The sequence below is a fragment of the Sus scrofa genome, chromosome 6 (assembly GCF_000003025.6).
Source record: "Sus scrofa isolate TJ Tabasco breed Duroc chromosome 6, Sscrofa11.1, whole genome shotgun sequence".
Taxonomy (NCBI): domain Eukaryota; kingdom Metazoa; phylum Chordata; class Mammalia; order Artiodactyla; family Suidae; genus Sus; species Sus scrofa.
The window spans coordinates 150471908-150488005 of NC_010448.4; the positions used below are offsets into that span (position 1 = coordinate 150471908).

Consider the following 16098-nt stretch of genomic DNA (forward strand, 5'->3'; position numbering starts at 1 on the left):
AGGGCCACTGCCGCAGCATATGGAGATTCCCAGGCTAGGGGTCTAATTGGAGCTATAGCCTTCGGCCTATGCCACAGCCATAGCAATGCAGGAGCCAAGCCGAGTCTGCAACCTACACCACAGCTCACAGCAACACTGGATCCTTAACCCACTAAGAAAGGCCAGGGATCGAACCCGCAACCTCGTGGTTCCTAGTCGGATTCGTTAACCACTGCACCATGACGGGAATTCCCGTGAGTTGATTCTATTTTAGTTCTTCATAAAAAAAAATCTGTAAGTTTCCAATCTGACTGCAGCAGTTTGGGTCACTGCAGAGGTGCAGGTTTGATCCCTAACAGTGGGGATAAAGTTCTGGCATTGCTGCAGCTGTGGCTCAGGTCCCAGCTACAGCATGGATTTGATCTCTGGCCTGGGAACTTACATATGCTGTGGATGTGGCAAAAAAATTAAAAAACAAATTAAATAAAATAAAATAGTCTACAATCTCCTTAAGTGTTTCAAAAACCTCAGCAATGATGACTACCAGATACACTCTGGGGTCCGTGAGCCCATCACTGTCCTCCAGAATCACTGCTAACCTTTCATTAAACATTTACTATGTTCAAAGCATCACATGAAGGCCTTCATATTCACTCTTAATTGAACCATAGAGCAACCTACTTTACAAGTGAGGAAATAAAGGCACGAGGGAAACCCTCTCAGGGTCACATGGCCATAAATAATAGAGAACATTTGTGAATAGCACCACCATACATTTATACTGTAGATCTCATTAGTCTAAGAAATACCACGTCCCCCACTAATGGGCACATCCATGGCTTCCAGCAGCAGGTGACAACAGAGGTGAGTTAGAAAAAAAAAACTGAAACCAGGTGAATTCTGAAAACACAATCTCAAGTGATTTCCTGAGAAAGAAGGATACTCAGAATCTAAGATCACTTGGATTCCTTTCAGAGTTCTAACGCTCTGCCTGCCCACAGTCCTCCCTTCCTGGAGATCTTCACATTCGGGGTGCATCTGACCTCTCAGCATCAATCCTGCCTCCAAAGGAAAGGGGCACAGTGCACAATGAGCAGCTCTGCTGGACCCTGTGCAAAAATTAATGCAAAGAAGAAAGTGTAAAAGGGCATTTAGCACTAGATGGCACCCTGATGAGCTGAGAGACTATGTTCTGAAAGAATCTCTGCATTACTCAAGGAGTCTCTGAGTGGCAGTAAATATTCACCTATGAACCTGAGTCTATGGGGCATACTCTGAAAGATTAAAAGGGTGAGTATGATTTACCGGAACGCTTCTGGAGTCTGCTAAGGTTTAAATACATCCTGAACCTATGACAGCAAGCCAAAACAGCAACATTCAAATGCAAGACCGATCTCCCCTGATAAAAGTTAGGCTGGAGCGCTTAAATGCCTGTGCTGGCACAAGAAAGCAGCTGGTCAAAGTACTCACTTTAGGAGTAAAGCAAATCCTCTCTCTCTGAAGCTGAGCGAATTGAGTAAGACACAACTGACGGGACGTTTCATCTTTTGTACAACAGAGGAGGGGTGGGTTTGGAAATTCATTTAAATCTTTTCCAACTTATAGTTACAATTCTACATCTTTCTTTTTTTATTATTATTATTTTTTGTTTTTTGTCTTTTTAGGGCCATATCCGAGGCATATGGAGGGTCCCAGGTCAGGGGTTGAATCAGAGTTACAGCTGCCGGCCTACCCCACAACCACAGCAACATGGGATCCGAGCTGCGTCTGCGATCTACACCACAGCTCACGGAAACACAGGATCCTTAACCCACTGAGCGAGGCCAGGGATCGAACCCGCAACCTCATGGTTCCTAGTTGGATTCGTTTCTGCTGCACCATGATGGGAACTCCACAATCCCACATCTTAAAAAGTAGCCTCATTTCTGAATTCTTCAGCCAGATTCAATTATTAACACTCAGCACAAGAGGAATTTTAAAAACAAAAGTATCTTATTTGACAAGTAATTTGATCATATAAAAAGTCAAAACAGGAGTTCCCGTCGTGGCGCAGTGGTTGGCGGATCCGACTGGGAGCCATGAGGTTGCGGGTTCGGTCCCTGCTCTTGCTCAGTGGGTTAACGATCCGGCGTTGCCGTGAGCTGTGGTGTAGGTTGCAGACGCGGCTCGGATCCCGCGTTGCTGTGGCTCTGGCGTAGGCCGGTGGCTACAGCTCCAATTCAGCCCCTAGCCTGGGAACCTCCATATGCCGCAGGAGCGGCCCAAGAAATAGCAGCAACAACAACAACAACAAAAAAAGACAAAAGACAAAAAAAAAAAAAAAAAAAAAAAAAAAAAAAAAAAAAAAAAAGTCAAAACATACTCCTAACTCTTCCACTGCCAGGCGTCTCTCCTAAAGAAACAAATCCACTGCTGTTTGACACCATGTTCCTCTGGGAGATGGGGAGATCCCTCCCACTAGGACCCTGAGGTGTCAGCTTCTCCCCACTGCACCCTGGTCCAGGTCTGTGGAAGAAAAGCCACCAGTGGATTCCTCTGACTAGTTGGGCCTTTCATTCTTTTCTTTCCATTCAGAGATGAACTTTGCAGAAACAGACAAGAACATTTCATGAAGCTTCTACCTAAACCACTAAGCAAAGGTCATAAGTCACTGTACAGAGAAGTGATATCATAAAAGTCCTGAGACACTTCACATAGCAACACAAAGTCTTTCTTGGACTAAGGTTTTAATAAAAGCATTAAGGCCAGTTAATTGCATCCTGTCCATCCCTACCAGGTTTTGCCGACATCTCTAACTCTTGTTCGCTTCTCCTGCACACACAGTGCTACACACCTCTCTGGTTTTTCTTTCAGATGTACTTCTGTTCCCATATCCCACCCCAAGGCTCACCCAGACAAACTACCCGTTACCTTCCAGGAAATCCCTGTGAATTGTAAAGAAACCTCTGCACACACTAACTTCTTTCCTCAACTCCCTCTGCCCTCCCAATAGCTTCTGCTTCCCCTCCATGGATGCCGCACTTCAGTGGGTGATGACGCTCCTTCTCTTACTCCCTGGGAAGCTGGGAGAAGACAGTCGGTATTTTTCTGAATTCCTTCCTATCACTAGGCCATACGCCTCTATCCTCGCTTCAAAAGCTAATCCCTACTCTGATACCTCTCCTTTTATGGCCCTCTTTACTAGCACCCCTGCATAAATAACCTTTCTCTTTTTAAATGACAGAAAAATAAAAAAATCAAGGTCATTGGGCAAGAAACTCCTTGGGTCCTGTCCTCAAGGTACCAACAGTACCTGCATTCGTGCTTTCCTTTCATTCCTGGCACCTATTTCCATGGAGGAGATGACGTTCCTCCTATCAAATTATTGTTTTTCCTTTTTCTTTTTATTGCCACACCTGCAGCATATGGAAGTTCTGGGTCTAGGGGTTGATTCGGAGTTGCAGCTGCAGGCCTATGCCACAGCAATACCAGATCTGAGCCACGTCTGCGACCCATACTGCAGCCTGCAGCAAGCCGGACCCTTAGCCCACTGAAGGAGGCCAGGGATGGACGCTGCATCCCCATGGACACAATGTTGGGTTCTTAACCCGTTGAGCCACAATGGGAACTCCCTATCAAACTACTAAAGGTAAATCTCTAGGTGTGCACTGTCCTCCTCTCCTTCCACCCTCTCCGGGGATTACCTTTAATCACCCATTATCTAGCATCTACACATTCTTTTCCTGGATCTTTCACACCCACAATCTGTGTAGTCATATGTGTATATCCCCCCTTGCCTCAGACCCCAATACTCACTCTCCAGTTGTCTAGGTAACATGCATTCTTTCTGCCTCTTTTCATGATCAGTTTTCTCAAAACACCAGTCTGCTCTTACGTTGTTCAATTTCTGACCTTCTGTTCAATTCTCAAGCCATTATTCTCTGATTTCCACTTTAATGAAACTGTTCTTTGCTTACCAAGGTCATTCAGGTGATCAAGCCCCATGAAACTTTTCCATTTTATCTACCTTCACCTCTCTGCAGCACGTAACCGTCTTTAATGATCCTTTTGTTAAAATGCTCTCTTCCCTTGGTTTCCACATCGACTTCTAGGTCCACAATTTTCTTCTACCTTTTGTTCATGCCACTTCGCTATTTTCTTCCCCCATTTATGCCCTTAGTATTGCTGCTTTGCAGAACGCCAATATTCATCCCAGATGCTTATCACCTAACCCTCCCATGGATGATTATTCACATCCAAAAATTTCACCTACACTTGATTTTGCTCCCAATTATCCACATCAGGATAGACCTCAATATTAATTCCCAGAATCATGTATTTAACTCCTTTTCACTTTGTTGTCCTATGGATACATGACCTTACAACATGTCCCAAACTAACTCATTATTTTCTCTTTCAACCTGCACATGCTCCTATAATCATACGTCAAAGAATAAATGGTCCTGCTATCCACTTGCTATCTATCCGGCTTCCCAGTTCAGAACCACAGGTCATCCTCCTACTCCTTCTTACTCCCAACATGTTACCAGTCACCAACTCCTAAAGATTCTCTAACCCCATAGTCCATTCCTTCCTTAATGTCAAGTACTTCTTGCTTGAGTTGTTAAATTTTTAATTAACCTCCCATTCTCTAAGTAAGTACTCTACATAATTCATTTTGCACACAACTGCAAGAATACGAAATTGTATATATGGTCACCTTGCTGTACAGTAGAAAATTGACAGAACACTGTAAACCAGCTATAATGGAAAAATTAAAAATAATTATTAAAAAAATTGTATATATGGTACAATTTTAAGTGTGTGAAATTCTCACAGTCATTGTCTGATGTAGCAGATTTTATTGTGTTTTTCTGTATTTTCCAAACATTCTCCCATGATCACGCCTGTTGTTGCTTTTAACAGAAGCAAAAAGAAAACAATTTTACAATTAGAAAACAAAGAGAAGTAATATCATACCATGGATCAGTGGCATATCTAGAAGACAATATTCCTGTATATGCTGAGGCTTTGGAAACAGCTTGAGTCCTGGGGAGTTGGTACAGAGGCAAATCTTCTTGCTCCCTTCTTTGAGCTACAGCAGGAAGTTCAACAAGCAAGCCAGGACCCTGGACATCGGTGGGAATCATCATGCCTAAAGGGCAAACCCAGATGATAGTGAGCACATGATATACTCACTCACTTCATTCATTCAACAAATAGTTATGGATACCTACTACAGGGGGGCCCCTTCGACATAGATTATTTTAAACTAAATAAGTAAAACATTTAAATGTCAGATGGCGACAAGTACCATGGTTAAAAAAAAAGTGCAGAGTTCCTATTGTGGCTTAGTGGGTAAAGAACCTGACACAGTGTCCCCGAGGATACAAGCTCAATCTCTAGACTTGCTCAGTGGGTTAAGCATCTGACATTGCTGCAAGCTGCAGCACAGGTTGCAGATTCAACTCAGATCTGGTGTTGACATGGCTGTGGTACAGGTCTGCAGCTTCAGCTCTGATTCAATCCATAGCCCTGGAACTTCCAAATGCCGCAGGTACAGCTGTAAAAGAAAAAAAAAATTCAAGAAAGGGGGCTAAGGTATTGCTCAGTGGAAGAGGGTTATAGTCTTTAAGTGTGGGCTCATTGGAAGGTGATATTTTAGCAATATGAATCATTTGTCAAAAGAATCCCCTCTGTAAGTCAGACGGAGAAAGACAAATACTGTATGATATCATATGTATGTGGAACCTAAAAAAAAACCAATAAATGAGTAAATAAAACAAGAAAGGAGCAGACGTACAGATACAGAGAACAAACTGGTGGCTATCAGTGGGGAGAAGAAAAGAGAGAGAGATAATACAGGGGTAGGGAGAAAAAAAGGGCATTATTATAGGATTATGTGAACTCGTGTGAAACTTCTGAAAACTCTAAGCACTGTAGAAATTAAAGAATCTTTCATTCAATTTACAAAAGAAGAATCCCCTTTCCTTTGGTATTCATATCTTACCACACAATTTCCTTTTCTCAACCTAGGCTGTCTCAATGACAGGTGCACGGACATTTCACTGATTTAAAAAAAATAATGCCAGAGTAACAATCAAATAAAACACATTTTTAAAGGGGCTTTGTTTATAACTTCTAGAATTCTTTTACACTTGTTACTTTATCTCTCACATTAAACTATGAGTTAGAAGAGATACTAGCAACCATATTTTACAGATGTGGAATTCTAGGTTAAGCAATTTTGCCAATTAGAATGTGCAAATTTACCTGGTATGTCATCTGTATCATTTTCCCATTTATTGAAAAAAGGAGTAACTAGGGCAGAGCTGTGCATGCAGTCCTATGGCACATGTTTTAGAGACCTGCACCCAAGCTGCCATAAACCCATTAATCACTCTTAAGATACACCCCCAGTAACCACTATATCGAATCCATTATAAATTCCCAGCCAATCTTTCTTCATCATGGAATGATGAAGACAGGATGACTAGTGCATCAAATGCTTCCCTTAAATCCATATACTTATAGGAATTCCCTGGTGGCTTAGCAGGTTAAGGATCCAGCATTGTCACTGCTGTGGCCAGGAACAGGTTTGATCCCTGGGCTGGGAACTTCCACATGCTATGGGGATGGCCAAAAAAAAAAAAAAAAAAAAAAAAAAAAAAAAAAAAATCCACATATTTGTAGTATATCTTGGAGACCTGGCTTATCAGAAAATTAGAAATGATCACTAAGAGAGAAAGATACTCTTCTACAACTTTTCCTATAAGCATCACCTAAACGTTCCATTTCTTCAAACTGAACAAATTTTCTAGTACACTTCTGCTTTTTATCTTGTCTAGACACTTTGGAATCAGGATTCAATCAGTGGTAATGCAGAGGGGGTGAAAGTAACTCTAACACTCAGGTGGTGTTAGCATCAGTTTCAGGCGCCTATCCCTCAGCCCCAGGCACACTCCACCCCCATCTGCTGGGCCTACATCCCTGCCTGCAGTCAAATCTACATGAGTGCTCCACCACTCTAGCGTCACCTATGCCCCCCTGAGAAGGGACCAGGGGAGGGATGGAGATCCTGGCAGGAATGGCCAAAAACCAGAGTTTAAAGAACAGAGGACTGGCTCTGTTTGCAGAGCTAGTTCCCATCCAGCTATGCTGGTAAACAGCAGCCCAGTGAACTAGAGCACTGGGTTTCACAGGTTGAAGCAGATGGCTTAAAACTTACATATAGTAGCATGTATATTTTAATCCCAACACCCTAATTTATCCCTCCCCTGCCCCACGTTTCCCCTTTGGTAACCATAAATTTGGTTTCAAATTCTTTTGAGTCTGTTTCTGTTTCATGTTTCTTTGTATCATTTTTTATTAGATTCCACATATGAGTGAGCTCATACGATATTCGTCCTTCACTGTCTGACTCACTTCAATTAGTATGGTAATTTCTAGGTCCAACAAGAAATATTTTTTGAGCACCCACTCTGGTAACATAATCAGATATAAGCCTTGACCATCAGAGGCTCATGGTAAGAGCCGGGCATGCAAATGTGTGAGTGTGCCTGCTGCGCAGGTGCAAGGACAGAAATTCATCCAGGTTCATTGGAGGCCCATTCCAGGCAGGGCCAGCCAAAGACAGAACTACTTTCTGAATGAAATCTCTTCACACTGAATGTACTAGCTACTTGGAATTTATCTTACATGCTTTACATGTGCTAGTTTCACAGCCCATGAAGAGCACAGGTTCTTTGAGGAGACCTCATTTTAGGTGAAATCAGGCACATTCAGGGTGGTCCACAAATGCTGGAGAGGGTGTGGAGAAAAGGGAACCTTCCCACACTGTTGGTGGGAATGTAAATTGATACAACCACTAATGGAAAACACTATGGAGGTACCTCAGAAAACTAAATATAGAACTACCATATGACCCAACAATCCCACTCTTGGGCATATATCTGGAAAAAGTTTCCATAAAAAGACACATGCACCCACATGTTCACTGCAGTTCTATTCACACTAGCCAAGACATGGAAACAACTCGTGTCCATCGACAGATGATTGGATTGGGAAGATGTGGTATATATACACAATGGAATACTACTCAGCCATAAAAAAGAACGAAATAATGCCATTTGCAGCAACATGGATGGAGCTGGAGACTCTCATGCTGAGTGAAGTAAGTCAGAGAGAGAAAGACAAATACCAGATGATATCACTTATATCTGGAATCTAATATACAGCACAAATGAACCTTTCCACAGAAAAGAAACTCATGGACATGGAGAACAGACTTGTGGTTGCCAAGGGGAAGGGGGAGGGAGTGGAACAGATTGGGAGCTTGGGGTTAACAGATGCAGACTATTGTCTTTGGAATGGATTAGCGATGAGATCCTGCTGTGTAGCACTGGGAACTATGTCTGGTCACTTATGACGGTGCATAATAATGTGAGAAAAAAGAATGTATACATGTATGTGTAAGTGGGTCACTATGCTGTACAGTAGAAAATTGACAGAACACTGTAAACCAGCTACAATGGAAAAAATAAAAATCATTATATAAAAATTTAAAAAAGAAGATATGGTATATATACACAGTGGAATACTGCTCAGCCATAAAAAAGAACAAAATAATGCCATTTGCAGCAACATGGATGGAGCTGGAGACTCTCATACTAAGTGAAGTCAGTCCGAAAGAGAAAGACAAATACCGTATGATATCACTTATATCTGGAATCTAATATATTGCACAAATGAACCTTTCCACAGAAAAGAAACTCATGGACTTGGAGAATAGACTTGTGGTTGCCACAGGGGAGGGGTAGGGAGTGGGATGGATTGGGAATTTGGGGTTGATAGATGCAAACTATTGCCTCTGGAATGGATAAGCAATGAGGTCCTGCTGTGTAACACTGGGAACTATATCTAGTCACTTGTGACGGAGCATGACAATGTGAGAAAAAAAATGTATATATTATGTGTGACTGGGTCACTTTGTTGTATAGTAAAAAATTGTTACAGAACACTGTAAACCAGCTATAGTGGAAAAATTTTAAATCATTAAAAAAATAGATTAGGTACAGGGTCAAGAATAGCCTTTTACGCATAGGGGCTCAAAAATAATCGTTAATCTAGTTGCTCAAAGATAAATCTAAAATTATCTGTTACTAATAGAGTGGTCAAAGGGCTACAGATTTGAAAGAGGCTTTACAGAATACTTAGCCCAAGTCCTTCATTTTACAGCTGAGAAAGAGGAGTGGCTTGGAGAAGGAGGCAGCTTGCTAGATAACACAGCAGGCTAACAGCTCAGTACAGAAGGACCTGGAACTGAAGCTACAGTGACTCTGTATCAACAATTTCTCAGTCCACCCACAGTTAGCTCTAATCCAAGTACTCACACCTGCCACATGGCATTCTGGTGGCTCTCAATTTTTCTGAAAAGCATGAGGTTATGAACACTTTTCTAATGAGGACGGGCCTAAAGTATACAAGTACAGATTAATTACTAAAACTATAATCTCCAAAAATAATTACCCTGGGCCTTGCCAAATATAATATTAATGCAGTACAGTGTGTTGAATGATGGCACACCTAAAATATGTATCCTGCCACAGGACCTATAAATGAGACCTTAGATGGAAATAAAAGGTCTTCAGAGGTGTAATTAAATTAAGTATCTTGAGATGAGACCATCTGGGATTACTGAAGGGGGCCCTAATCCAACAATAGGTATCCCTGTAAGAGAAAGAAGAAAAGATGTGGATCATAAGTGACTAGATATAGTTCCCAGTGCTACACAGCAGGATCTCATCACTAATCCATTCCAAAGGCAATAGTCCGCATCTGTTAACCCCAAACTCCCAATCTGTTCCACTCCCACCCCTTCCTCTTGGCAACCACAAGTCTATTCTCCATGTCCATGAGTTTCTTTTCTGTGGAAAGGTTCATTTGTGCTGTATATTAGATTCCAGATATAAGTGATATCATCTGGTATTTGTCTTTCTCTCTCTGACTTACTTCACTCAGCATGAGAGTCTCCAGCTCCATCCATGTTGCTGCAAATGGCATTATTTCGTTCTTTTTTATGGCTGAGTAGTATTTCATTGCGTATATATATCACATCTTCCTTTGACTTTGATCATAACTGTCACAGCTGAGAGTAGGAATACTACTGAATCTAGGGTTAGGAGGCAGGGAGACTGTTAAGCATCTTACAATGCACAGGTAAGCCCTCCAGAGTAGAATTCTCTATTCCAAAACAATGGTGATACTGCTATGAAGTACCAGTGGTAATCAAACAGATATGGACCATTAATTCATTTATTCCTTCATTTTTGCCAAAAATTTTCTCCAAGTATCTAACAGGCAGAGGACTACAGAAATGTGGTGAATAATAATAATTTTTAAAAAGCAGTATACCATGAGAATTCTCGTGGAAAAAAGTCCCATTTTTCTCCTAGTCACAATCAGTTTTATACGTTATGAAAAACTGACTCATTTACTCTTACATATTCAAAATTAACTATCCTAGTTTACTTAATTTTTACTTTATCTTGGAGTATAGTTGATTTACAATGTTTTATTAGTTTCATGTATATGGCAAAGTGATCCAGTTTATATGTATATAAATTATATATTAATATACATATTTTTTCAGATCCTTTTCTGTTATCGATTATTACTAGATATTGAATATAGTTCCTTGTGCTATGCAGTTCGTCCTCCTTGGTTATCTATTTTATATATAGTAGTGTATACATGCTAGTTCCAAACTCATAATTTCTCCCTCCCCACTCATTTTCTTTTTTAATTAATTAATGATATATTTTGACCCGCAGGAAACTGGCAATTATTATGATCTTATAGATGCCTTCCATCTTCAACCACATTAAGAATACTATTTGCTAGATTTCACTTGACAGAATGTTGAATTCACATGAAACTGCTACATAACTTTCTATAGCTATCTCTATCCCTCCTAACATATTACCATACAACATGAGAACTGCCTACATAGTGAGACTTTTCTTATACAAGGGGTGAAAACAGGTGAAGGACAGCATAAATCCTGAACAATAGCTCTATAAATCCCAATGCTATGAAAGAACTTACCAGTCTCACTAGGGATCTTAAAATTCAATGACATTCAATATTGCAGTGCCAGATAAGGAAAGATTATTTTTTAAAATCAAGTTTTCAAAAATATATAAGAATCAATATGGGACAAGGCAAGGAGAAGCACTATACTTTTAGGATTCTTTAATGGAAATAAGTTATTAATGTACCAAAATTGACTGTAATATATGGCTATAAAAATGTTTCATAAATGTTTAAAATATGTCTCTCTTTATTAATATTTAACAACCCCATTCAATGAGCTAACAGTATCACTTAATAGCATCAGAGATTTTAATATATATTAGCAGAGACTTATTTCAGATTCAGCATAAGGCACTAGTTTTCGTTTTAATACATACAGCTAATAAAAAGCAAAATGAGACGGGGAAAATGCAGCCTTTTCAGAAAACAGGATCTGAAAGTTCTAAGTTGTTGAACTATGAGTTACATTATTTTTCCAGATATTCTGAAGCAGATTAATTAACCAGATTTCAATTCAAAACATTGTAATGAATGAAGATTTGACAGTAAAATTTATCATTTAAACAAATAAAACTTAAAAGATTGCAAGATAATGTCATTTGTGCTTATGAAAAATGAAAATCACAAACCTAAATCCAGACTGCTTTTTGTTAATGAATTAAGATTTTCCAGATCATCAAATCTGCCTCGTGGACTGTTTCCTTCCGTTGACGACATGGAGGGTAGGGAATCAATGCCAACATTTTCTTTCATCTTGAGAGGAAGAAGAACAGAAACGCATTAGCAGCACTTTTATGACAGTGTGGAACACCATATATTGTTCAGCTCAGATCCTAATGCCGGTGGAAAACTGGCCCGGCAAACAGGCCTTCTCTAGTAACGGTTTATGCTGTGCTAAGCAGTAACGAGTGCCAGTAACTTAAAACCTGAAAGGGTTCAGGCTAGTAAAACCTGTCTTTTCCAAGCACTGGATTTTTTTAACAACAAAAAAAAAATTTCTTTTAGAAACATTAATAAGTGGATTTAAATAAACATTCCACCAAGGTGGAGGAGAAAAAGATTTATCAGGTCAAGCAAGGTCGATGGTTTGGTACACTAAGTCCTGGATTATGCTGGACCACAACTTAAATAGCTTCATTGCTGATCCAGAAACACCTGGTCAATTTTCATGGTTTTAAGCCTTTGCTATGAACCTCCTTCCTCCCTGGCACTTTTATCTGCCTAGTGAACAACCTGTTCCCTAAACTGAAAAACTACAGATAAGCACCATCAATACTTCTTATGCTTTCCTTGTCTTCCTCTTCTACACATTTTTTATGGCTTTCCAAAGTTACAATCTTCCAGAACATACAGTTTTCACTGATGTATTTTACTTTGAGATTAACACAAAACTTTTATATGCATGAAATTAAATGACAACATCATGGCCACCATAGGAGGATACATTATTTCATTTAAGGTGAATAACAATATATTATTCTCTACTGCTGGAAATTTTGGTTCATCATAGCAAAAGTACAAATTACATTTTTTTTCAGCAGTCCATGTTTCTTTATGGTTATACCAGTCATACTTCCATGGTAGGAAAAGGACCTCTCCTAAACTGATATACCAAATACTGCTAGATGTTACCAAACAGGTTATGAATATAACTGAGTATATAACTGTATCAGATCCATAATGGAGCCTACAGCACACAGAACTCAACTCGAATACTAAACAGAAGTGAAACAGGAGATGACCACTGACCACTTAGTTGCCTAGAATAAAATAAGCAAAAAGAACTTACAGAAGGGAGTAAGGAGGAGATGGCAGCCACTGGGTACTTAAAAACAAAATTACAAACAATTTTTGAATTGTTCAGACTTTTTAAAAAAAGTTTATAGCAATTATATAACTGAGGAATAAGAATTGATTACTTGAATCTGAGATTTCAATACAGTGGGTATGAAAGTTTAGGTCTTTAGAAAAATCAATTCATTTTTTTCCTAAATAGAGAAGAAAATAAGAACATAAAATTATTCTCAGGCAAATAGTCCTCGGGCAAAAAGAATTAGATCTTTTTTAAAAACAGCAAAAGACTCAGACATTTCTCCAAAGAATATTTGAAGATGGCCAATAAGCACATGAAAACTTGCTCAACATGACTAATGGAGAAACAAAAATCAAAACCACAGCAAGCTACTATTTTATACCTATTTAAAAAACAGAAAACAGGAGTTCCCATCATGGCTCAGCGGAAACAAATCTGACTCAGCCTCACTCAGTGGGTTATGGATCTGGCATTACCATGAGCTGTGGTGTAGGTCACAGATGCAGCTCGGATCTGGCATTGCTGTGTCTGTGGCGTAGGCCAGCAGCTACAGCTCCGATCCCATCCCTAGCCTGGGAACCTCCATATGCTGCAGGTGCAGCCCTAAAAAGACAAACAAACAAAAAAAACAGAAAACAAATGTTGGTGAGCATGTAGAAAAATTAGAAAATATGTACATTGCTGATAGGAATGTAAAATGATAGAGCTGCTACGGAAAACAGCATGGTGGTTCCTCAGTGAATTAAACAGAATTACCATATGATCCCACAGTTTCACCTCTGGGTGCATACCACCCAAAATTTGGTTATTGAATAGATATTTGCATACCAATATCCACAGCAGCACTGTTCACGAAAGCCAAAGATAGAAACACCCAAATGGCCCTCAGCTGATAAATGAGTACACAAAATGTGCTATATACATTCAATGGAATGTTATTCGGCCTCAAAAAGGGAGAAAATGCCCACACATGCTACATGCATAAAGCTTAAGACCTCATGCTAAGTGAAATAAGCCAGACTCTCAAGGATAACTCCTGTATGATTCCCCTTATATGAGGTACTAGGGGTGGTCAAATTCTTAGGCAGAAAGCAGAATTATGGTTGGCTGCCAAAGGATGAGGGAAGGGAACAAGGAGCAGTAACTGTTTAGTGGGTACAGTTTCAATTTGGGAACGTGAAAAAGTTCTGGAGATGGATGGTGGTAATGGCTGTACAATAATGCGAATGTACTAACGTCACGGCAACTGTAAGCCTATAAATGGTCAAGTTTATGTAATGTATATTTTACCACAACTAAAAATAAAGAACCAGATCCATAAACCTTGATGGTTTCACCCTTCAATAAAATGGAGTTAAGAAGGTGGTTGAGAAAGATAAACTTGTAAGTAGTTGGCTACTCTTTGCACTCCACAGATACAGCTATATCTTTTGCCCTTCAACATCACACTGAAGACAGAAGTGATAAAGTTCTCCACCTTTCTGGAGGGCACCCTTCAAATAGAAGAGTAATGGGAATTACATATTTGTAAGGCATTTGACTATGTTTTTAAAACCTACACAGAGCTTACAGTATAAGGTAATAAAGCATCATCCTGGGGTCCACCATCAAGAAAGAAAGGCAAATAAAGATCCAAGCCTGGAGTTCCCTTGTGGCTCAGTGAGTTAAGAACCTAACTAGTATCCATGAGGACTTGGGTTTGATCCCTGGCCTCACTCAGTGGATTAAGGATCTGGCATTGCTGTGAGCTGTGGTGTAGGTCACAGACGTGGCTCAAATCCCACGTTGCTATGGCTGTGGGGTAGTCCAGCATCTACAGCTCCAATTCCACCCCTAACCTTGGGAACTTCCATAGGCCGTGGGTGCAGCCCTAAAAATAAAATACAATAAAAATATATATCCAAGCCCATCCTGATATGTGGATACAAAGGTTAGAGGAGATCAGAATATTCAACCCAGAACCATGCCACTTTGGCATAAGGATTTTTTTGTGCTGAAGAAAAAGAGCAGACTCAGAAAAGCTCCTTATTTTCCCTTGATTCTCAATCAACAGAGATGACTCTAGATCTATTTTCGCTCAGAGACGGCACTAGAAGAAATGTACGTGACAAATCTTACCAAAACGAACTTATCGTCCATCAATTCCCCCTACATATTTACCTTCCCACAGTATGCTGTGCCTAGAAGCCTAAATCTCTTGTTCTTTGTCTTGCCATTTTTCTATAAAGGTACTGTTCTTTGTTAAGATGCTATATAAGCCCAAGTTCTAACCCCTCCTTTGAGTGACTCATCACAGAGTTTCTTCGGTGTGTATGCATGCTGCAGGTGTTAATAAACTGTTTTTCTTCTGTTAATCTGTCTTTCGTCAGTTTCATTTCCAGGGCCGCACCCAGAGGAACCCAGGAGGGTAGAGGAAAGAGGTTTTCTTTCCCTCCCCAACACTGGCATCCTTGGGGGGTGTGGAAAGGGAGGAAAAGAGTTAATGACCAAATCAAGAATATGTAATTATCTAAAGAAAATAAAATACTATTTAGGCAAGACACATCAGGGCTGAAACAATCTTAATCAAGGCCAGTTTAGGGAACCTATACAAGTTACTTCACAGACAGAAAGCCAGGAAATTTAACCTAGCTTTCTAGTTACTAACCTAGTTAGTGAATTAGTAATCAGGATGCATGTCCTTCAAACTGTGAGCATTCGATGTCATTAATCAAAAATTTTTAAGAGCATTTGAATAAACAATAAAGTGGTTACATTGTGTAAATCATCAATATAAACTTACAGGGGAATTTTTTAAAAACCTAATGTTATGCAAATGATACTTGAGATCAGAGTAAAATTTTGACTGACGGTATGGATTCAAAAATTACCGTCTCTCAACCTAGATGGAAATGAAGATGGCACAGTTGAAAAACAGTGTTAAAAGATCAAAAAGTAATCCTAGTAATAATGTAGATTCTGGCATTAAATATGCATTGAAAAAATTGGAATAAAATTCCATCATTAAATGTGAAACCAGGTAAAAATTAATATTTTACAGGCTTTAAAATATGAATGCTTAACTAAATTTATAGAGTAAATATTGTGAATGGGTATTTGACTATTTCATCTATATCCCTAAATGTTTACTTAGTAAAATGGACCTATATTTCAGGTTGCCTTATACTGGGGTAAAAAACTTTTTATAGAAGAAAACAGCCCCAATAGGGGAATGTTTATGAATATTCACCAAT

General features: G+C 39.6%; 1 protein-coding gene across 5 annotated transcripts in view; it reads right to left on the reverse strand.

The window, feature by feature from the left end:
• PATJ (PATJ, crumbs cell polarity complex component) overlaps window positions 1-16098 on the reverse strand; it is a 356852-nt gene that overhangs the window by 223194 nt on the left and 117560 nt on the right. For all 5 annotated transcript variants that reach the window (XM_021096559.1, XM_021096561.1, XM_021096558.1 and 2 more), the window contains 2 exons: window positions 11682-11805; window positions 4939-5113 (listed from right to left, as the gene is read on the reverse strand). In XM_021096559.1, coding sequence (XP_020952218.1) covers window positions 4939-5113; window positions 11682-11805 — 299 coding nt within the window. The remainder of the gene's footprint in view (window positions 1-4938; window positions 5114-11681; window positions 11806-16098) is intronic.